Below are 25091 nucleotides of genomic sequence, written 5' to 3' on the forward strand. Positions count from 1 at the left end.
TAAACCCTGAAGATTATTTTAGAGAGGATTAATCTGTTCAAACAAGTAATGATCCAGTTTCATTTCAAGCCCATTTGTACACATCAACACATTTAATATCCAAAGGATTTTTTATGTAATATCCTTTTGCCAAATTTCTATGAATTAGTTATACAACCTGTTCAATAACCGTAGCATGCTCCAAACTAAAAATAAGCCTGTCCGTCCACATGCCCTATCTGGACAACCATTCAAGATCTTTATTTCTCAAATAACTACAACTTTCCTCTAATTTCTAATATATGAAACTAAAATCCTGTGCAGCAGCGGTATAACACCATGTAATTAAAGAACTGGCATAATGTACATGCAAAACTGAAGTTACACAGAAAGCATTCATTCTACAAGTTTTTACCTTGACAGCTTAAATTTGCAGCCTGTAAGAGGTAGTTTGCCGACAGCTACTAAATTTAAAAACTAAGTGCTAGCACTGAACTGTACTTATTTTTCCTCAGCATCAACAGCAAGGGCTAAGCACTTCACAAACCTTTTGCTGCAGGATGAAGTAAGGATGTTCAACATACACCTGAACAAGCTTTGAATGGACTGGCACAGACAGCCAAACCCAGGATATGGCAGGTCACGACTCCTCCAGATCTCACATCTACCCAGTAAGGTGAACTATTCCCATATTGCTTTCTACATTCTTACTGCTTCCTGCATCCCGCTTGGCTTAGGAAGAGTAGAGATCAGGCTGTAATTCCTAGAAGAAAAGGAGAAAGCTGCCTCTCCAGGAGAACAAGGTGAAAAGGCTCCTACCACTAACTGTTATGGTGAGCTGTTTAATCAGCATCTGAGCCATGCTGACTTTTTACCTTAGGAAACAAGCACAGCAACCATTCCACACAGCATTCCCAGGAGTTTTCTGTTCTCCAGCATCATAGGGACTGTTCTTCTGGATTACAAGACATTCCCCAGAATGCTAAAGGTCGTTTTGCAGCAATATACTAACTGAGCTGGTGCTCCACAAGTGCTTCTGAAGAACACAAAGTTTTATTTTTCTCATGGAACCCTCCAAAATACTCTCCTTGCCCTATGGTTTCTTCCTAATGGATTTTAAAAGTTTCTCTACAAAGGAAAGGTATGAAATCTATTAAAAATAGATGTAAAAATATGATTCAGGTACGTTTGAGGATTTAGAGGCTTTCTTTAAGTAAGAAACAAAACTCTGTACAAACTGGAGTCACTATGTAATACTTCATAAACGTTTGTAAATTGGCACATTACAGAAGAAAGCCAAAACATGCATATTTAGTATTCAGGGAACCTATACTGAAAATCCAGTAACTGTGTTCTTATGAGTGTAGGGCCATGGTTTTTATTTTGTCAAGAGAAACCCCAAGGGCTGGCAATTGGCTGGGTTAGTAGCATTTCTGCTGGTGAAAGAGAAATGCCTCCAAACCTTTCTTGTCAAGATTGGGTGGGTAGCATGAATTTAGAACGTGGGCAGGGTACTGATCTTATGCAAAGACATTTGCTACAATGCTCTAACAACTACTCTGATTATGAGGCATAGCCAAGCACTCTAGAATAAAATAAAATTAAGAAAAAACAACAAACCAACAACCAAACAAGAAAAAAAAAACCAAAACAAACAAAAAACCCCACAAAAAAACCCTCAAAAAAACCAAACCAAACCAAAATCAAAAAAACCAAAACAAAACCAAAAAATAACCAGAAAAAAAGGGTGCCAAATCAATACGTAACAGATGAAACAACTCTAGATGAATCTTAAACTGGACCCTCCACAATACAAAGATAACAGCTATAAGAGCTTCATTACATTAGTCAAGAAGGAACTTCCTTTCAGTTAGCTGACAAGAATTACACCACAACAGCAGTTCTTGTTCCAGCCTTGAGTCTGAACACCAACATGACCACCAGTTCTCTCAGATATTGGTGGCTCTCCAAGGTTGCCAGGCCTATCTGTTTTGCATGTAATATTGGTTTTCTTAGCTCTAATTGCTGTGAACTGCACAGTGAGAACAAAAGCCAACCAAATGCTGTTTCTTATCCACAAAAACAAATGCTGTTTCTTGTTCACAAAATGCTGCTGATGCACAAAAACAAAAGCTTTGGCTATTTTTTTCAAAGAAGATAAACACACACAACTCCAAGAGATTGGCACACATTTAAAAACACAAGTAGCAATAGTTTTTTTGTATTTTATCAGCATTGGAAGATAAATATCTGACTTTGTACAACCTGACAACAAAAAACTGTAGCCCATCAGATCTCTCATCATGAAATTCTCAACATACATAAGTGGAAGCCACCAGGAAAGGGTGAGGTTTCACAAAGCAGTAGAGTAAATGTAGCTTCTTATTGCTGCCAAAGAGTAATTTCACCCCTCCCATGCCCTCAGCTCTTGATGATTCACTTGCCTTGCCATTTCAGGTGCCCATCTAATCCCAGTTAACTTGATTTCACTGCATATGCTGCTTTACACGAGCTAAAAATCTCACTCAGGGATCTGCCGAGCAGCAGGGGTGGCAGAAGGAGCAGGTAGCCCAGACCTGGTGGAAAGGGGAGAGCACAACTTCCCCACTTTGTACCCCAACACCAGCGAGAGACATTCAGCTACCTCACCACATCTCATCCTTACTGAGCTCAGGATCAAGCAGCTAGTTCAAAACTGTTATTTAAAATGTACATATTTCTCTTCTCAGAGTTACCCATATAACTCTTTCTGATTCAGTACAACATCTGGCTGTTTGAACCCTACAATTTCACCAATATAAACTAACAGGAGTTATGTACTTACCCAGACCAGATAAGTTTATGGCTTTGACAGATTTCTTCATTTTATAGAGAACAGTTCGGTCAACATCTAGAGCCTAAAAGAAAAGAGACAAATTAAACATGGAATAGTGGATTGCCCTCTGGCAAACCTCTGCTCTGGAAACCTGCTGTAATTATAACACTATTATGTTGGTTAACTTTATTTCTGTAATTAATAAATTACTTGCCATTTGCTTTCACTCCCCTATAAACAATCTACTCTGTCCCCCTGCCCACAAAAATACATCCTTCCTCTTTTGCTGGTGGCCAGCATCATGTACACTCATCAGGAAATGATTTACACAGTATCTTCTTTCCATGTTAAATTATTAAAGCAGCTTAAAACAGTTTTGACCCATCATATGTTCTGTTCTGACACTGCTAGAGAAACAAGCAATATCACTTCCCCAGGCAGAATATTAAAAATGGAATTTAATTTCAGTTTTCCTGGATAATTTAGTTAATTGCCCTCCCAACTATATGAACTTTCTCACTGCTATGCTGAACAAAATAAATTACATATCTCTCAAATAACTTTCACACATGTTAACACTAGGCAAAGCTTTCACCAACACTACATAAAATTCAAGTTTAAGTCTTGTTAAGAATTCTCAAGCACTAATAACCAATTTGTTTCAAAGAAAGAAGTGAAAGCAGGCAACCATTTTGCTTACTGAAAGTGAAATACAGGCACTCTCAAAAATGTAAAATTGTTCCAGAACACAGAGGCAGAATTATGGTCATACAAATTTAAAAAAAAAAAAAAAAAAAAAAAAGTTGTTAATCTTCAAGAAAATTTAAGTATGTGTTCCGAGACGGTGGTGTTTTTGGACCCCACCGAAGAACAATATCAACCACTACAAACTGTATTATGCTGAGAGCTGCTTAGTATGATGCATGATAAAAAAAAAAAAAAAGCAAAGAAAACCCACCAAATTAATTCCAGTTTTCATTCATAAGATTTCAGTGAATCACAGCAGCTACACATTTGACCTACCATTGTTTTATTGTTACTCATGAGTGTAAGAAAAATGATGCAGAAGTCAGTTCCTAGGACTCTATCCAATTATTTTAACATATTGAATGCAAAAAGAAACATTATACCCCATATTTTAGGAGTATTCTTATACTGAATCTATTTAGACCACAAATAGCTGGCAAAAATCTTTGCAGCATTCCATGGAAACCAAACAATTTAGATGATGCCTTACTATTAACATTACATTGTCATGGTACTGCTCTATTCATTGGAGGTTTTACCTCCAGCATCTTTATACTTCACATCTGAAACATATCAGCAAAAGAAGTGCAGAGGTCTTATCACCTGGAATTCTGAAGTACCCCTTCTGAAGAGGAAGGGGGAAATAAAACAGTATAAGAAAGCCACACCAGCTCTGTTCACCCTCTTCAGCAATTTAAATTGCATCTGCTATAACAAACCTGTATCCAGTGTGATCTCAAAGGTTAGATTAGTCACCTGTTTGGATATGAGTACATTAAGTGAACTCCCTCATTGTGTATTTGGTGATTTCCAAAAATAACCTCAGAAAAACACCATCTGATCAGCTGACTGCAGAGGAATGATTACTTCATTGACAACTGTCAAAGGGCAAATACCCTGCTGGAGACAAAGCAAAAGTAATGTCTCCAACTACAGGAATTACAAGTAACAGCCCAAAGAGAAGGCTCAGCCAGAGACTTAAAACTTACAGATTCCATTCCCAGCTAATCTTAGATTTGTGTGTGCAGATGATAAAATATTTAATCTCAGCACCTTAGTTTGGGGGAGATACTTCTTAAGAAAGAGAAGAGTTGGAAGGATAAGCACATGGGATGAATTATGAACTACTTCTACTACTGCGGTCAGGGATCCAGACAGATCTATGGATTCATAAAGTCTTCTAGCCCGTGACTGTCTCAATCAGAAAGCATAAACTCCCAGTAAGGGAAAAAACCTCATGTCCTCTTCCTCAACTGAAGTCATCATTTTGGTTTGCAGCTTCTCTCAGCCAACTCCCACTTTCACTGGGATTAGGCAGCAGAGGAGCAAACTCGCAAGGTACAGCACAACCAGGACCCAAGAGAAATGACAGCTCATGTCCCCAATCACCAGTCCTCAAGCACCGACCCACCTCAGACAGCTGGTCCACATAAAAATTCAGAACAAGGATAATGGGAAAAAAACCCACTGACAGCACTGAGTGCAACAGAACAAGCAAAACATAAAGCCCTAATGTACTGAAAATGCACAGGACTGTCAGATCAGGCTTCCTTGGATCCTCCCTTCATCCCTTGCCTGCCTTTTCAGCTGTGCCAGTGCAAGTGCTTGTGGGGCCATGTCATAAACTGCAGGAGAGAAGCAAACCATGCTTAAAAATTAATAATTTTTTTTTAAAAAGCTGGTTTTCAGTTAAGTCAACTTTTCAACTCTGACAATCAGGTAGACACTTGATACAACACAATCCAATTCAAAAGACAATGGTAAACCCAGGAATGAGTAAGAGGATATACTCAGATGGTCCTGCTGAAGAATCCTGCAGGGACATTTCTGAACAGGAATTCAGCAGCTGTATGACTGGAAGGAGCACTTTTACTACACTGCTACCTCTACCAGCTACTTTTTTTTTTAAGCCTTAGCATTACATTAGCTTCAAAATTTCTTCTTATGTTCATTCACCACAATAGAACAGTTTGTCTGGTAATTGGTAGCACATTTTTACAGTGAGTAGCTGACAAGGAGTCTGTAGAATGATGCTGAAACATTCAAGGAACCAACAGGATTTAAGTAGGCTAAATACCACCTTGACTAACACTGACTTTGTGACCTGAGGACTCAGTTCAGCTTCTGTTCAGGGAGATGATACACACTCCAAAGCCATGAAAAACAGACAAAAATTATCCCAGTAAAAAAGTCTCCCACCTTTCTATCAATGCATCGTGGACTCAATGTGCTATTTCTTCCCTCTCCCAGTTAAAAAAGAAAAAAAGTGAGGAACTGAAGTCAGTACTCAATGTAATGGTATTTTCACATAAAACTTAAAAGAATATTGTAACTAGTAAAATGAAAAAACTGTCACAAAAATTAACCATGTTTCACTCTTTAAAATATGGGTGGTTTATTGATGATACAATTCACTAATGTGATTATTGAGAACGGGATGAAATTCAAGAGTGAAGACTGCAAAGTTGTGTATCCAAGGGAAAAACACATATATAAACTGGGAGATTCATTGGGAAGATACCAGGAGAACACAGGGCTTTGGCTTACCACATGCTCGCAGTCACCACAGGATGACAAAGTGATACAGGCATCAAAACTAAAACCACAAAGATACAGGAGATCTCCTTCCACCAAAGACAACAAAACAAAAAAATTTAAAAAGTCACTGAATACTACATATCATTGAAATGCAAAAAAAAGGTCTATGTCCAAAACGTTGGACTTGACAACTTGCATGTCTCTCTGAACCACTGGATTTTTGACTCTGATAAACACTTACAGAAAAACTATACACACAAAATGGGAGGCAATGTAAGTGTTGCTTTCATCCAGCAGTATGCAAAGTATGGAATGGAATAAAAAAATCTTGTACTGCTCTGATTTTGTAATTAGATTACTGGGAATAAGCTGTAGCAAACTTTGAATCAGCTAGCTCAAGCAGATAGCTGGAGGGAACTAGAAGGTACCCATTACACAAATGTAAATAAATTACAAGCACAAAATGCTTAAATATATAAATAATTAAATAAACCCAAACAAAACAAACAAAAAAGACCCACAACCAAAAAGTGCAAGAAGCACAGGCTGCCTTCCTGAAATGATTCCCAGTCACCCAAGGGTGTTTGGCCATATATTATGCAGGCAACTAATGATCAGTGCAATTTTGTTCAGATAATATGGCACTGATCCTCCACACCTTGTGCTTAGTTTGGTTACCCTGACAGACAAGCTGTAGGCAGCCTCCTCTCTCCTGAATGGAAAGGGTCATAGCTAAGTTCCCTACTGGTAGCAACAAAGAGGAAAAAGGGATAAACACCAAGAAACATTTAAGCTAAAAAGTGACATTAGAATAAGAACAGCTGAGTTAGCTGTACATGAACATGAACAAACTGTGACTAGAAACTGGGGAGTAAAGTCAATTCTGGAAAGCTTTCCAAACAGGAAAAAAGAGATAGAAAATATCTAGCCATTTTAAGAGAGATCTGGATACATTTAGGAAATATTATGTTGTTGTGTCGTACTGTAGTAAGATACTAGACTTGCTCCCGTAGGAGGCTTTGCCTATTCCTCCCTTCCTTGGTGAAATCTTTTGACAGTGTTGCATTTAAGAGTGGCTTTGTATGCCTACAACTTAAGGTGGAAAATACTGAAAAGCTTTGCATCTGTAATACTGTATTTTAGTCTTGCTTACAGACCAAAAAATAGAGAAGGGGACTTCGCCTTGTTTAATTGAACAACATTGGTGCTTATTCACAACCAGTGTTCCAAAGGAATAATTTCAGTGTAAAACTTGAAAGGGTCAGCTCCTTGTCTTTAGTACTGTTCTTCATATTTTCGCATCCTTTTCTTCATCCACATCTTAGCACTAGGATAGCACTTTAAATACAGCTGTAGCTTTCTTATACTTTAAGTTTCTAACTCTGTATTAGTTTCATAAATATACACACACTACACCAATGCACACACATGCACCAAAACACTGCCTTCCCCTCACTCGACTGCTTTGTGCACTGTCAGCAGTGCCCGAAGTAGGGAACTTTAAAATGGCCTCAGGTGTTACATATTCCAGCGTTATTTTTTACTCACTTGAAGTGCTCAGGGAACTTCTCAACCAGAAGAAAAGTGACCAAGTAATGCACATGGTGGTCTCAATTTATTCTCTTATCTAATGCTTCTAGAAAAACTCTATTGTAAGACTGTTTATTTTGACACCTGTTTATTTCAGCACAACTAAGTCTGAGAAGCCATATAAATAGTTTTCATAGTCCCACTCAGTTTCTGCTGATGGGCATTCAGACTCCTCTGTTAAAAATGGTAAATATAGCTTTGACTTAGGGGAAAAAAAGTAAAAAATTCTGTAGGGCACATAAGAAGTTACAATATTACAGAAGTGGTGTTATGTAGTGTGAACTGAAACAGAAACTCAAAAGTGACCTTCTTGAGCGTGCCCTTGGCAGTGCAACCTTTTCCCAAACACAGTATTTATGTCTTCTGTTCATTTACTTTTATGTGATTTCTGATGTTAATCTTGTGAAACCGTTTTTAAGGTAAATTAATTCTTACGTCAGAGTTTATGCAGCATATCTAGAGATGGTAGAGATCACTTGTTTGACAAGTCTTCAAAAATGCATAGCTGTTCTCTCTTAAATGGCACAGAAACACCATTTAGTTTGAAAACTGTTTACCTTACAACCTAGGGCTACACAGTGAAAATTATTAAAAGTATGTTTACTTGCCATGCTTGAAAAATCTGTAACTTTTTTCTTGCTGTATCTTCAGTTATCTCTCTGTGAAGTTACCACACTTGACCACACACACCACGAAAAACCAACACTAAAATTACCTGCAATATGAGAGTATTTTTAATTGTAATTCACATTTGTTTCTTCCTAGCAAGTTAAGGCTAACATTTTGGCACCCATCACAAATACACTTTTGACACATTGCTAAAGTATTTTCACAAGATATTTGGTAATACAAAAATTAAGTATTTGACATGCCAAAGGCTGAAAATGTCAAAATTAAAATAATTAAGTAAATGTATTTCTGAGGTAAAGACAGTGTATAAAAGAAGCAATTCAAATCCTTACATGACATATTTTAAAGTTCTATATGCCTGATGAGAATTTAGCAACAAATATGCCTGTAGAAAGTATACTAGGAAGGGGAAGAAGCATAGCAAAACAAACAGAAGAAAACAGAGATTTTCAAAGGAACACAAGAGAGAGGACTCAAGCTACCAGTGATCAGTAGCAAAGCTTTTTTCCACATGTAGGAACAAGGTCCAGTTTCACTTGCCAAAGGCCAATTTCCATTTTCACTGCTTCAAAGGTTTCTACTTAGAACAATAAAATGTGCCAACTAATTAGAACCAAACCTATCTTACCAGGAAGAAATCAGTCTGAGATTACTGAAACTTCCTGAAATGTTATTCTACATCCTACTCTGTATGCCACAATCTTTAAAAAATCTGACTCAAAACTAGCATCAATCCCCAAATCTATATTGCCTAAATAGATCTGTGCAATATATAGGCTGGCACAAAAGATAAACGTATTATTTGTTCTTTTCAGTGCAGGGAGGGGAAACAAACTGTTCTATTTTTAGCATATTTTAATGGAGGAGGAAAACAAGCAGGAAGGCAGAAACTGGGAAACTGAACATCCCAAAGATTATTTTGGCACCTTTTACAGAATCAAAGGATATGGGGAAAACCAGGGCAGTTGCAGCATAAATGGAGAGTCCCCAGGCTCTAGTGTTTTAGATGTTCATTAAACATCTTTTGTGCCAAACTTACATCAGAACTCTGGATCTTTATCTTATGCAAGTGTCCTTACACCAGTGCCTTTCTCCTTTGTGGCCCAGAAAATAATTATTTATCTGTAAAGCAGCAGAAAAATAGCCACTGGATCAGATCAACACTCCATTTAACCTGATATCCTCTATCAGTAGCAGCCAACAGCAGATGTTCAGGGCAGCAAGCAAAGAAAAGCACGTATACATCCTACCCCAGGATAATCTCCCAGTTTCCAGCAATGAGTTTAAAAACAAAAGACAGAGAGACTCTCAACCAGAAACACTACACAGCCCAACAGACTATTCTCAAGAGAGAAACAAAAAGCCCAAATTTTCTAAATCCAGACAAGGGAAAGAAAAAAACTAAACCTGACTTCTCGCAGCTCAGTGCGAGTGCCTTCCCGACTGCACAACAGCCCACTGTGGGAAGTAGTGAAGGGGAGAAGAGGAAGGAGTCAGGCATCATCTTGTTCTATTTTTCATTTAAAACAGTTTTAAGTCTCTAACATTCGTTCCTTCTTACTCTCAACAGCTTCCTTTTAGAAAGGGTAAAATTAACTATTTCACATTTTCAGCTATTTGATGGGGTTTTGTTGAAAGCATTCACAGCACTGGATCTGAATTTGAGAAAGTCTTAAGGTTACCATTTTTTTAAAATAAAGAGCCCATTGGAACAACAACAACAAATGCTTAGAGGTACTGCTAAAGCAGTAACAAAATTTGAGGAAATAAATCCTCAAGTCATTTGAAATACAATCCCAGAGACAGGAACCTGTGTTCTTCCCCGTGCTGCACATCTAACTGACAGTGACATCAATAAAATATTAACACATTGACATTAGATTCACTATAAACAATTCTTAACCATTATTTCTTTAAATCAAAATCTAATCTCACTCTCCATTTTGGCCATTTGCTTTAAAACATGGGGCTATTCAATAGCCATAAATCCTTCTGTACTTCACCCTTTCTAGTATTTCAGAATAAGTAATAATGCCAGAGGCTGCTGCAGATGCTGAACACATATAAGAACGTCCTTCCCAAAAACAACAGGGCACAGGAAAAAACTGGCTCAGTTAAGAAAGAGAGAGGTGATCAAGTACAATAGTTTGCCTTTGCTGGTGTATGTTACAGGCAATCTGATACTTGCTGTAATTAATCCTCTCTGACTCAAAGACCAGAGATATCCACAGACATTCTATCTCTGTTTATTATTTTTCTATTAGAAATGAACTGTCTACACTGCTGGGCTCAATCCACTTTTCTGTTACAGAGGGCGGTAAAAAAACTTCCTAAATTATGTTATCCCCCTCCAAAATCCCCTTTCCATTCTCCTACTGTTATGTCATTTCCCCTCTCCACGTATTAGTTTCTTTTCTAAATCCTCTCCAGTTTCCTTCCACTGATCACCTGGCACATTCACAGTGGGACTGATCCAAAAGGTGGAAAAAAACCTGATAGGCATAGTCTAGGGCAAGCCATTGCAGCTTCTGAATGTATTCTAGAAAAACAATAATAATTTAAAAAACTTTAATTTAGGGCAATTACTGTACCTGGAGTGTGTATGTGAAAAAATATTCCAGAACATTATATTCTACAGAAGCTATGACACTGAATTTGTATAAATGAGCTCTTTGGCATGAGACCTGTCAACTTAAGAGACTGTGAGGGTACAGAGACAGACATGCTATAAAAAGGACAAGGTTTATGGCAGAATTGTCTCTGAAAGGTCCCTTTCCACAAAAGCATTATTTCTTCAGCATCTGGGTTTGTGGTTCTTGTGGGCCCAAAGCCAAGGCAATCTGTTTGAACAAGCACTGCTCTATTTGGCAGAAGAAATGTAGTAAACTACTGTGCACAGAGTTAAGGGTATGCATGGTGGGAAAAGGTAATGCCACTGCTTTGGGAAATTAATACTTGAAAGTGCAAGGTAATTCTGCTGCAAAGGTAAAAGATGGGAGAATTTGACACTGCCCTGTGTTGTTTACAAAACCACACCTGAGCATGATGAGTTTGTACAATGAATTTATTAAAACAAAGAAGTGACGCCTAAAAAACAGAATTCTATAATAAACTACCTCAAATCCGAGGTTCAGAGCTACAAAATGTTATATCATTAATACAAGTCACCACATGTTACCGTTTCCCACCGGACAAAACAGGTGCTGTATCTCTGTATGAACTGTTGGATTTTCACATGCTTCCCTCACAACAGAGTTAGAAATGAAACGCACTTAACTGGAAGACAGACATCAAGCATTTTTGTGTAATAAAATCTTTTGCCTAAGAGAAGAAAATGGAAGCTCCTTATGCCAACTATTTCTCCAGAACACATCCATCTCCTGCATTAATCAATTTTGATACAGAGAAATAAATTTTCCATCTGTTTTCATACTTTCACCACCAACACGCAGCTATCTGCTTTCAAACACAAGGTGATTGGACTTTAAATACAAATCTCATAAGCAATGTAACAAAAAAATGCACTTACTCTTTACAGTGGCTCATTTTTAAACAAAGGGTGTGTAAATAAAACTCCCTTATTTATTATTTAATTGTTGTTTAATTTTTCAGTTGCACTAACCATTCCATTTCCAATTATTTAATATTACACGCTTCAACATCCTAGGATATATCACTATGGAAAACAAAGTAATATAGATAACAGGATAAATGTTCCAGTGACAACCATCTTGAACAGCCAAGTAAACTTTACCATCCCTTTACCCATGTCAAAATTCTCTAGTCCTCACCCTGCAAGAGCCCTTTTTCTACCTTCATGTTTTTGCATTTCTGTCTGCTGTCAGTATCCATCAAAGCCCTTCTTGGTTCAGAGCCCAGCTGTTGGAAGAGGCTGATCCTCACCCTGCATCACTCAACATTACAAAGAGCTGGGCTGATGGGATTTTCCTTTTGCAGATTTCTCAATTCAGTAACTCTTTTCCCTAGTATTAAATCCTTTATACACCATCAGAGCCAACAAAAATTAATCTTTGCAGAACATAATGCCCTTTCATTCTGAATATGACAAGCTTTTTGAATAGAGAGTTTTTAGTCATTTATGGGAGCAATTAACAAATTAAAACACTTTCCAGATACTCAGAAGTTCCCATATCAATGGTCTAATTTGGTATTAGTGGTCTTCAAATCCTCTGCTTGAACTAGGCAGACATCCCTGTTGCAATACCTATAAAACAATGAAAAACTACTTAGTTTAAGTTTCCCCCAATATGTAGTACACTTACTCTATCCTAAAAATAAACACCTTGGGCTGTGTGCACAAATCAGCTGCATGCCATAAACTATCCCTGCCCATCCAGCACTCCTCTGACTAGATCTTCTTTATGTATCCAGTAATTCTAGGGACTAAGAAATTAGTCAAGAAAAGAAAAGAGCAGCACAGCACGATCAAACCTCAGTCTTACCAGGCCTCTGAGAACTTCTTAACAGAAAAAAATAATAAATCCATATTACAAACATCTTTGGTACACATATATATAAGGTGACCATTCTGAAAGGGAATAGAAGGAACATAAACTTTATCTAGTTCATGATACACCTGGAATTTTTAGGACACTGTATTCCCACAACAAAGAATGGCAGGAAACTAGAGGGGAGCTCAGGAGAGACAGTCAAATCACCTCAAATGAACCAACTATTCCCAGGGAAACACTGAACCAGCTGTCAAAATAAGGTTCATCAGAGGTAAAGCACCACATCAGATATCACCTCTCCATTATTAGGGTAGAAATTTATGAATGGTATCTAGCTATAATACTGATGGTATGTTAATTACACATGAAACCCACTGTCAGATGATAAAACTCACTTTCTCTCGAAACATTATAAAATTATTTCTGTTCTACAGTGGCTTCCAGACTTCAGCCCGTGGTTTGCACTACAATCTCTCTGTAATGCACCATACCACCTTTGAAAATCTCTGCATGGTCTCTCAGTATCAATACATTTTTCCCCATTAAATAGTGTCTGCATGATGACATAATTAACAGCAGTTAATGCAAATATAAGATTTGCAACTTATGGCAACCAAACATTTGATAACATCAGTATCTTCCTCTTTTGTTTGTTAAATGGAACAAAGAAGTTGAATTTATTTCATTTTGTTGACATTTTGTCATGCTGTAGTTCTCAGTAAAGAGCTTGAATTCTTGTTGTGTAAATGCATAAACATAATATTCTATGAATTTCCATCTGGGAATTTGTTTCTAAATGAAAGAATGCATCTGAACTGTCATATCCTGTCATTCATTTTAGGTACCCAACATAGAAATCACAGCACACTATTACAATCTTGAAAACAACAATTGTAAATTCTACTGGAATTTCAGCAGCTTTAAGTATAACCAAAATTAACAATTCAGACACCTCTGTCACTAAAAGCACAGCTTCCTTGAGGTGTAGGTAAATTTTAAGTCACACAATTATTAGTGTACCAAATAGTAGATATAAAACACTCATTTACATCATACTGATGTAAAAATAAAAGCTTTATCCTCAGAATTTACTTTTCCTAAATAATTAGGGAGTTCATGTACATGGAAGGTATCTATAAAGTGGAACAGGCAGTACTTCCTTGTACCATGGAGCAGTATGAAGGTTAAATTCATACACAGCTGCTACCTAAAGACAAAACAGTGAACAACTTCTGCATTTAAAATGGAAGCAATTTAGAAGAGAGAAGCTGTCCAGGTCTATCAGAACTTCTGTTGTGTTCTTAAATGAAATAGGAAACAGCTACTGGATCAACTGCCTGAAGCCAAAGAGATAAGCACTCAAACCTATATGTAACCAAGCACCGTGTCCTTGCACCATCACCACATCAACGTGGCCTGGGGGACAGGGAAGGCAGTGGCAAACACTCCATCCCTCGAACAGAAGAGACTGACTGGAAATACTTAAAAGCTTGTCATCTACAACCAGACCATTTAAGCACAAAACAGAGTGAACTAAACAGAGGAATGAATGAAACCAAACAGAAAGCAGCTTACAAAAGATTTACCACTTCATTGCTTCTTCAATGCTACTTTCTTCAGCACAGTCAGCATCCAGTCTACATGGAGCTCAAAGTGTAGGAGCACTCTGCTGGTACTTTTTGTGTTGTGTAACATACACCTACAGTGCTGGGAAATAAACAAATGACTAAAAGCATGTGCTTTGCAAGACTCTATACCACATGTTTTGCATGTGGCAACAGAGCAGTGGCTCTATGTTTGCAAGTGCTAAGGAAATTTCCACTCCTATTGCAATAGCTAAACAGTAATCCTGTTTGATTGAAAGGGCTTAAAATGATTAGTAAATGCATTTGTTTCTAAGTTTACTTCCCTAGAATCCAGACTAAGTTTTCTTGAAATTGCATATTCTAGGAAAAAAATCTTCCACTAACAAGGAACAGAAATCATAAAATATGAGAAAATAATCCATATGAATGTTCACAACCCTTCTCTACTATCTTCCCTTCCTGTACGCCTTCTAAATGTAGAACAAAGCTTTCAGGAATGTGAAAGTAATTTGTTCAGCTCTAATCACTTCAGCTGTTTTGATGTATCTACACACATACTTAACATAATGCCTAGACAGAATTATAGATTTCAGACTAGAACTACATTGATAATCTGATCTTTAATCAGGGATAGCTGAGGGGTCCACAAACAGCAGATGGTTCTACACACCATACTGCTCCAAGACAACGAGGAACAGAGTTTCAGCCTTCCCTCTCAGTTCTCTATTTCTTCGTTTAACAAATCAGATGCTAGAATTTATACCATAGCTTCTTTCACGGTAACTTTTACAGCCACCTCTTAAGGAATATACTCCAAAGAAATACACTTCACTGCACAATATGCGACTTCCATAGTAAATATTTTTGTGAAACAGAGTTCACATATACAAAGAAGAAAATTTTTCAAATTCTGTCCAACACCTACTCACTTGAAAACAAAGCCTGCCACTAGAGATGAAAAGTACTGAATCACACCACCCAAGCTAATTTCCTGCAAAGCAGCATTGAAAAAGCCTATTCAGTTACAATGATGTACCTCAGTTCCTCCATCAATAAATTCTCCCCCATAAGGTAAATTATTTTCTCTTTCCAAATAAAATTGAGATATATACCACAGCTAAAAATGTCTGAACAATACTTAGTACTACATTCAATTTTCTGGATCAATAACATGCAGAACTCTTCTTCCACTCTCCTAAACTACACACCAGGATGTAGCTATAAGATCACCATTATTCACTGTCCTCCATCACTATCCCTTTCCTATATTCCTGCCCACCTCCTTACTATACTGATTCTTTTCACATTAGCCCTCCCTCCACATTCTCAGCCTGGTGTTTTCATACTACTTCCTGCATGAACACTGCCACACTCCCTCTTCCTTTGCAGTTCCCGTCAATTCCAATTCTTCTGAACTTCCTTGGACTTTTGATGTATTTCCCTATCCCCTCTCTAATGCTTCTGTCCACATGCAATTCCTGACCCTCCACCTCCTTATACGCCATCACAGTACTTCTGCCTCTGGGTAACTCTCTCGACTATCAGCTTGTTTTTAAGTCAAATTCCCTTTTCTTGCTCTTCACATTTGACTGATCCTCACATTACCTCTCAGACATTTCAGCTGCCCATTACGTCATGAGTCTTCCTTTTCTTGTGTTCCCATTTTTTATTGCTTCCTAGCCAAACAAACTCCTCCACTTAATCCCTATATTGCAGTAAACTTCAGGAAAGAAGTCTAGATTTAGTCCAAATAAAAGAAGCTAGTGGTCACTGTAATCACAGAAAATCTCATATCCAATACCAAAACTCTTTGAGCTTATGTCTCTGTCCCCACTAAGAGCAGCTACCTACAGGAAGCACTTTGAACACACAGGAGCTTGAGCAAGATGCCAACAACGGTGAGATTGTGTGAGGAAAAGGCTATGAAAGAAAGAGAAACAGTCCTACCATCAGCTTGCAATAAAGTCAGTAGTTACAAACATCAATCTTCTGTTTGTCCCATAACTAGACCTACATTTTCCAGCTGGGTTAAGGAAAAAAACCAAAATCTCTCAGTTAAAACGGACCAAAGCAGAGATTTTAACTTTACATGAAACCTGGGTGTAATCACCACGTACAGCTTTACAACCATGATTCTCAGTAATTCTGTTTTCCCATAAGAAACTTCCAGCACCAACGAAAGAGTAAATAAGGTGACACACAATTTCTCCTGATGTGAAGTTCTTGCGCATTTGACTATGCTACAAATGTGAAAGTACTGCCTTCTTGCATAGCAGTGGTAGTTGCTGTAAATGCATGTTTACAGTATTTTTCAAGCATTTCTGGAAGCAGGAAGGGAACTGGTTACTTTGCAAGCTTGCCACTCATCCAGGGATACTTGCAATCTCTGAGTAAGAACACCTCTCTTCCTCAATTTAAGTCATGGTCAGCATTTCTGTATCCATTGCAACCATTGTTTTTCTAGGTTTTTTTCTCTTCTTTCCACCCCTGTCTTCTTAACACTCTGTGCTTACATCAGATATCATCCTAGTCTTTAGAGGATTTGTCAGAAGTATTTGCTAGTTACCATCCTAGTTCTTTCAGAATCCTGGAAAATAAGTTAACCAGCCCCAACAAACTGAGTGTTTTAAGCTGACAATTTTGTTTATTGCCTTGCTTACTTGCTTCTCTATTCCTGATATCCATTCTACCTTCTCCCACACTTTGAGCTCAAAAACTGCAGCAGAGCACTCGTTTAGATTTGGCAATACCTACATCATCTTTAATATTACTACATTCTGTATATTATCTTTTTCTCCTCACAACTCCATGTGCCTAAAGAGCATTTCTGTTTTCTTTACTGCCTCCTGTCATTCCTAAAGAAACTTGACCTTTGCAAATTTGTCTTTTATCTTTATATACTCTTGAATAAAAAACTTTCCTCTGAACACCTGGTTTTTTTCTTTGCATTTCTGACAGGTTCAGCTCATTTGTGACATTCTTCTCGGAGTATTTCAAGTCTGTAGTTTTTCCCATAATTTTCCCCTTTCTTGGGATACTTAATGAACATTCTTCAGGCTTTAGTACATACTCTTCAGTTCTATTGACCTCACCAGCTCTCAGTTTAATGACTTTTTTCCTAAATACTTTTTTAATTGTTTTGTCTTGCTTTTAATTTCTTTGTTTTGCTTTTAGTACAAAATGAATTGAGTCCCAACTATTCAACAAACAGTTCACTTTTTTCCACAACATCCACTTTATTCCTGTCTTTAAATCGGCCATTTCCATATCAGCCTCTCCCTCTTCTCTCTGTTTCCTTCTCTAAAAGGCAGTATCTTGGCTTGCCAGCACAGAGGCCTGACCATAACATGGTTTCTTCCCTATCTAGCAACTTCACAGAGAAGAGAACATTTATTTGGAGACAGTGAGGACTGAGAACAATAGAAGACTTGCCTGTGGCCTGTCCATGAGAGACAGTCCAGCTTAGCATGAAGCCCACCTGAGCTCCAGCCATGGCTCAGTACCTTGGACAGGGCTGGGCCAAGGCAGGGACCTCCACGGAGGTAGGACAAAGCACCAGTAACCTCTGTAGCACAGGACTTTCAAGAAATTAAGAGAAACAAAGAGTCCATAAACATTGAGAAAGCATAGACAAGCTTGATACCCAAGACAATTGAGGGAAGAGTTAACCTAAACAGGGCTAGGCCCAACTTTTCTGGAGCTTCAGGTGGAAAGGTCATTCATTTCTGGGCACATGGGGCAGACAGATCACGTGGACTGACAAGAGTGAGACTCAGAAGCCGCAGTGCAGGAGTTTAGACAGGGAATGGCTGTATGTAATATATATGTATAAATATACACACACATATGGAGGTGTAAATCATAAAAAAATAACAGCTTAAAGAGTTGAACTAAAGTGTTTAAGAACCACTACCCTAATACATATGAATAAAAAGAAACCACAGTGGTTCAGCTACAAACGCACTACACTAGTCAGGTACACCAAGTTTTCTGGGATTCCTCACTTGCATTTACCAGCCATGTCCACTTGACATAAGGACTGTAAGCACTTTGGAGCACAGATTAGGCTTTTGTCCCGTGACTTGGCAAGGCCTGAACAAAGGCCTCACCTTTACCTACCACTGCTGTACAATATGGTACACAGAGAACAACACGAAGACGAGAAAAGGAAGTGAAGGTGGGTTAAACCTAAGGAGAATTTTTTACTCTATTCCAGCATCAGTATGAAGTACACTAGCTCCAGATAGACAGTTCTGAGAAATGCAGCAACACCAGGGCAAAATCAAAACACAAAAAAACCAGTTAGTAAAATACTTCAGAAATGTAGATATTTTTCATCGATCTTCCTATGAGGAATGGGGGTGTTTAGTAATATGAAGCAGAGACATCACTGAATGCACCAGGATAAGGTGCACAGAAATGTACTTATATGGCTTCACACTGCTTTAACTGACTGTACTTTAAAGCTTTAAGGTTTAAATTCTCTATTTTAAAATATGGATGAGCTCCAACTGAAAAGCTACAGTTTAGCTCCTGTCCTGTATTTCTGCAACTTCCATCCTCCAAATTCCTCTCAAAAAGAAAATAATTCCCACACTCCTTTTGAAATCATCATGCCTTTTGTGTCGTAATGACTTTTCCAGAAACCTCTCTGGATGCTGATGACAGAGAATCATAGTTCCAGAAAGGAAGCAGAAGTGGAACACAAAAAAAGTTGTAAACAATGTGCATTTATGGAACTATATTTAATAATGAGGTAAGAAAAGTGTGCAAGTATGTTCTACTAAAGAGCACATTGTAGAGGGCACAAAGATATATTTTATTAAAAAGAATTATATAAATAACAGTAGTAAATATCCCAAAATGCACTACAAAATGTGGCATATCCTACTGCCTCTCAAAGTATACAGAAACATCCTCTTCACATAACTTTTAAATGCAAGTCACAATCACAAACTAAAGGAAAACAATACTCCAGACCTATAAACCTAATGAGCAAAACATAAGCACCTACATGTAACCACCTGTATTCCCCCACCCTACCAAGCTGTTATCACCTCTTGCTCTCATGAGCTTTGCAGAACTAAAATGGAGTAGAGAATTAAAGAATTTCGCCATACAAGAGGGAGTCAAATTCAATAAGCATCGATCCCTTATGCCTCTCCAAGCCAGCTGAAAACTGTGGGATTGCCTTAGGTGGCAAGAAGTTGTTGTCATTTCTGACAGAAAATACTTGTGTTATAAATGACAGTGAGGAAGAAAAGGATTTGACACTGAAATGAAATGCTGCATTCCTAGGAATGGTAATTAAAAAAAAGTCAAAGTCTTTTAAAGTCAAAGTCTTTAAAATAACAGAATTATTGAATTTCTATTTATAGGAATGGAACCTGTAAAACAAAGGCAAGCAGAGATCTGAAATTACAAGTTAAGCCTTTAACGATAATTTCTCATCTTTTATAAAGATTCCTGGAGAATGGTTTTTAAATAGACTATAACAATTGAAATTTATTTCTAACCAGAAAACTAAGATCATCTTTGGTACCACTATACTGTTTCTTTAGGTTGTACATTTTACATCTTTCCACCACATCTTTGTCCTGTCTACTTCTTAGAACAAGTTCACCCCAGTGGCAAGCGTTACTATGTTGGGGAGGGTGTTCCATTTACCTACTAAACTTCTATCAATGTTTCCATTCTCCTCACTTCATAGGGAAATCTGTGCATGCAGCGAAGTTTAAGGCAGGTAAACTTTGCACCCCAAGTCCTGACTTACATGGAAATGTCTTCAGCACATGAGCAGCCTGCTACACTTTGTTCTCCTCTTGGATTCTAATCATTAAATTACTCTTTAAACTAATTCCTAAATATCTTTAATGATCACAGCTATTAGGACACTTTGGAGGCTTCATTAGTGTTTAGGTACTATTTTATTTAACTTACAGCATATAAAAGAGAGAAGTGTGTGTTCTTAGCAATAGCAGTACTAAACCAAGATTTTTAAGTGTTCATAGCTTAAAAATGGTCACCACACATTTCTAGATTCTGGGACCTTTAACAGAAACAGCCAACTAAAAAGACTGCAGTTGTCAGACCAGATTACTGATTTCAAGCAACCCCTCCCCCAGTCACGTGACCATGCTCTGCACTCTCTCAATTAAAACTTGTTTAATCTTAGTCATTATCACACATGTAAAGATTAAACAGTAACCTGTAAGAGCCTGTGACATATATTGCTCACTTGTACTTTTGTCTTAGCAGAGGCTAAAGATTCCCAACATTTTGCTAAGCAACATCCTAATCTGAGAACAATGCAGAAATTATGATTCCTTTTCCTTTGAAATCACTTTGTGTTCCACAAACATGCCTTTCCTAATCCCTTCTGAGAGCAAAGAATCAGATTCAGCAAAGAACCATATTCTCTTTCTCCAAGTGTTTGAACAGGCACCAGTTCCCAAACTGCAATGCAGGTGCTTCTGGTGATCTCAAAGGCCATGATCCAGGGTCTGTAATCAGTCTATATAACCACGGAAAACAGTAAAACTAAAAGTGTTTTCAACTGATACTAAGAATCAACCAAGTTAATCCAAACTCAGATTTACAGCAATACCACTGCTGACAGAGACATAGTGGTAAATTATACACTTTTAATGGTGCAGCATCTTATTGATTTCCTCATTTAACAAGCCTCTTCCACTCCACCACTGAAAGCCAGGCCTCATTAACTAAACTTTTGAGACAGTATTAAGATACCTGCTAATTAACTAAGACAGACTTAGAAAACTGGTAGCCAGCAATGTTAAGTGCAAAAGACATTCTAGTGGGATGTGGAAACAGATATCTGTGTTTGCACAGAGTTGGAGTCCAGGCTATCAAGCTACAGTAGCATCCCCATCCTGTGCTTCTGCACTGCCTCCCCAGCTCCCAAGGGAGCACCAGGCCTGGGAGACTAGAGCTGGCTTCATGCAGGCACTTGTATATTCTATTCCAGAACCAGATTTTCTGGGAATAACACTAAAGAGAGATTTTTTAAGTATCAGTATTAACCAGTTAATTTATTGATTTAATAAATGTATACAATATTCTGGGAAAGGAAACCTTAACTGTCTTGTTAATAAACCAGCTCTTACAGTTGCTTGTTAAAATCAATGCATACACAAAGTCAGCAGCCAGCCGGTTTCAACTTACCTATTAACTGCTTTAAGTAACACATTCCCTCAATCATACACAGCCAGACCTCCTCGTTTCCAGGAGAGTGCTGTCTGCTTCAAGAGAGCAGCGTGAACTGGAAACCAGTGCTTCACAGGACCTGTGCCACTGGAAATGCACAGGTCCTTGGTATTCCCTGTACATTTTTACATGCATTCTTTACTAAGTCTTAGTTCATAACAAGCTGACGATCTGCTTCGAGCCCAGCCTTTCAGAAAAAAAAGTGCTGAGCCCTGACTTCTCTATTACACAATTTATAGATGGCTTTTTATCCAAGGATCAGATTTAACCTGAAAAACCAGGCACGAAATGCTAAAGGACCTCAGTATTTCCAAACCAAAGAATTCTAAGTCTGAAAAAAGATTTCAACATTCTGAAACCATGAAAATGTCTTTGTTGCTCTTGATAAATCACAAAGAAAAGGATTCAGTAGTCATTTCAACACATGCTTTAGGACAGCAGCACAAACAGGCAGCAATTCCTGATATTTTGCCAAAGGTGCCAGATAGATCAATACTTTTAACAACTACTGCCAGTGCAATCTCTCATCTCCTGCCTTGTAAACTTTACTTAGATCTGTAAGACACTAGCCCCATTCTTTATCATCATTATTATAAAATATAATTTTTGTACCTAAGCTAGCAGATAGCATCTAATAAAAGAAATATGTAGAGATACAAAGAAAGATTTAACATACTGAGTTCCATTAAAAACCAAATACCAATCCATTAAATTCAAATATTTAAATGCATATCGTTCCCCTAATGGAAAAAAAAATGTTTTCAAGACACAACATAGTAAGTTGAATCTTTAAAAAACCTTAAGATATGTTACAAATTTCATGCCATCACATATAAATTTTGTATAATCAGACATGAAAAAGAACTTTTTTGCATGTTTTTTTCTGAGAAATTATATTACATTTTTGCAACCATACAGCTTCAGAAATTGGAACTTAGAGAAAGACCAATTTTTTTTGAGAACTGTAATAAAAATCTCTCAATCTAGCAAAACTGCTTTTGACCCCAATGCTCATACCAACTTCGATTTTGTGTTAATCAATTATTAAGCCACTCTACCTTTCAATTAAAATAATTCATTACTATAAATATTCAAGAAGAAGTTGTCTGTTGCAGAACTGTTGATCTTAAGAGTATCGGGTTAATAATGCATAATTAAATCCAGGCATTTAAGTGCAAGCTTGCAGGGCAGAAAATTACCTCAGGAACAAGATTATTTTGAATTCAATTCCTTGCTTTAGTGGTTTTGGGAACTGGCAAAACAGGAAAATCCTGAAAAGGGTGTTTAAAGACCTAACCTGGGTTTTGTTCACTTGAAACACATAAATAATCCATTGCTAGTGGTAGTTCTTTTGTAAGAGGGGACATCAACTACTGACACGATTCTTTTTGCTGAAGAGGCTCTTTTTAAAATATATGCTTATTGCAAAACAAATCAACTAAATATACACTGTAAGAACTGATGTAACAGGTAGATGGAGCAAATTAATCTGCAGCACAAGTAAGATTCCCCCCCTCCCACAAGTTACTTCAGAGAAGCTGCTAGAGGAGTCAAGATACACAGACGCTTCTCATTTCATTGTGCGTGTATGACTGGGATGTGGAATGTGCTCTCACTGTGTTCAGACCTGTCCCAGATTTCCCTCTGATTTGAAACAGGAGGGAAAATAGTCTCCCTCTCTCGAGCGCTCGCAGCTACCCTCTGCGGGCGGGAAGAAGGTGGGCTCTCGCCATCAGGTTCAACGGCACGTTCCGAGTATCTTTAAAGACAGAAAACAACCGGCTCTTGGCGAGACAAAAGCGGCTCACGCCAGGCACCCGCAGCCCGGCTGTCCCGGAGGAGGCAGGGAACAGCGAGCCCGGGATCCCGCGCACCGAGGGGCGGGCACGGCCCTGGGGGATCGGATCCGCAGGGAAGGCTGCCTTAAACCGTGTGCCCGGGGGGAGTACGTTTGCATTTCTGTGTGTGCGGGAACTGGGAAGCGGATTAAATCCCACCTGTGCCGGGAGGCAGGCAGACACACGCCGGGAAAGGACACACAGGGAAAGCCCGAGCACCCCTCGGCAGCTGGCGAGGCCGAGGTGGTTCAGGTGTCGCTGCGAAGGAAGGGGCTCTGGGGGGGAGGCTGCAGAGTTCAAGTTCCCCCCCACGTAGGACGAAGACGGACGGAACCGCCCGGATCGGGGTTCCTCGGCACCGGGAGAGAGAAGCGCCGGCTCAGGCTCCCGCGGCTGAGGGCGGGGGGCGCCCCTGCCCCGCCGTGCGCTGAGGGGAGGGCGGAGCGGGAGCCCCGCGCCGGGGGAGCGGCGCCCCAGCCCTTCCCCCGCTCCTTTTCTTTCCCCTCTCCACCCGGGCGAGCCCCATTTCCTCCGAGCGGCAGCCGAGGGCGCTGCTCGGGGCCGGGCGGGAGAGGGAGCGGCAGGAGCCAGCGCCGGTAGCGCCTTGTTCTCCGCAGCCAGGCCGGAGGGGGCTGCGCGCCCCGCGCCCCCCGCCCGGGCTCACCTCCTCGATGGCCGCCACCGTGTTCCTGCACTGGGCCATCCGGGTGGTGAAGTTGGAGGCGGTGGGCGACTTGTAATCCTCATTGGTCTCGGACACGAATTCCGACACGGAGATCTGGTCCGGCATGGCGGGGCGGGGATGAGCGAGGGGAGGGAGGGGGAAAGCAGGCGGCTCCGGGGGCAGGGAGGGGAGGGCGCAGGGGGGGCTCCCCCTCACATCGCTCGGCAACCGGCGGCGGCGGCGGCAGCGCCCTCCTCGCAGCCCCGCCGTCTGGAGCGGTGTTGTTCCTCCGCCGCCACACAAGGAAATTCCCCGCACCCACACTCCTCCTCCTGCTCCTCCCGCGCGGTCACGCAGCACCGGGGGCCGGGCACACGCCCAGCGGCAGGAGCTGCCTCCACACCCCGCCCTCCCGCTCGCTTTCTCCCTCTCGCTTTCCCCCTCCTTCCCTCACACACACACGGGGCGGGGGCGCGGCCACACGACCCAGCTGCCTTCCCCGCACGCCCGGAGCGGACCCGCCGCGGCGCACTCGCCCCCGGCCCTCGCCCGGAGAAGATGGCGGCCCCCTCCCTCACCCCCTCCCTCCCACCCGCCGTCCTTCCCGAGCCCCGAGGGGACAGGAGATGGCAGGCGCCGTCTGGGTGATCCCAGCGACAGGCAGGACAAATCCAGCCGTGTGGTTCAGATCGTGTTTAGCAACAAAAACCCAAGGGCAGGGCAAGGTGAGGCGCGGTGCCTGTCTGATGCGAGGGGGAACAGGTAGAAGCCCCCAGGACAGGTCTCCGCACTGTGCCCTCCGGGGCTGCCCGCAGGTGCATGAACAGTCGCTTTCCCCACAGCTCATAATCTGTATTTCAACAGTTTAATCTGTGTTACGAGTTCGCTGTTTAGTTTCGAAGGAGCTAAAGCTCAGAAATGCTGTCATTCCCAAGAGGTCCGTGCAAAAATACTTTTAGGCTAAGTAACGTTTATATCTAAATTTTTAGAACGCTTTTTCTGTAC

At 39.8% G+C, this 25091-nt stretch overlaps 1 protein-coding gene across 2 annotated transcripts in view; it reads right to left on the reverse strand.

Annotated features, from left to right (window-relative positions):
• The window catches only part of ASAP2 (ArfGAP with SH3 domain, ankyrin repeat and PH domain 2), an 84809-nt gene extending 60403 nt beyond the window's left edge, over window positions 1-24406 (reverse strand). Inside the window, exons 1-2 of one of the 2 annotated variants that reach the window (XM_051778295.1) lie at window positions 24087-24406; window positions 2804-2876 (exon numbers count right to left, since the gene is read on the reverse strand). In XM_051778295.1, coding sequence (XP_051634255.1) covers window positions 2804-2876; window positions 24087-24212 — 199 coding nt within the window. In that variant the 5' untranslated portion in view covers window positions 24213-24406. The remainder of the gene's footprint in view (window positions 1-2803; window positions 2877-24086) is intronic. The other variant, XM_051778294.1, reaches the window with a different exon arrangement.
• Between the last annotated feature and the right edge of the window lie 685 nt (window positions 24407-25091).

The sequence above is a fragment of the Manacus candei genome, unplaced genomic scaffold (assembly GCF_025592945.1).
Source record: "Manacus candei isolate 608988 ecotype Guabito, Panama unplaced genomic scaffold, ASM2559294v1 h1tg000011l, whole genome shotgun sequence".
Lineage (NCBI taxonomy): Eukaryota > Metazoa > Chordata > Aves > Passeriformes > Pipridae > Manacus > Manacus candei.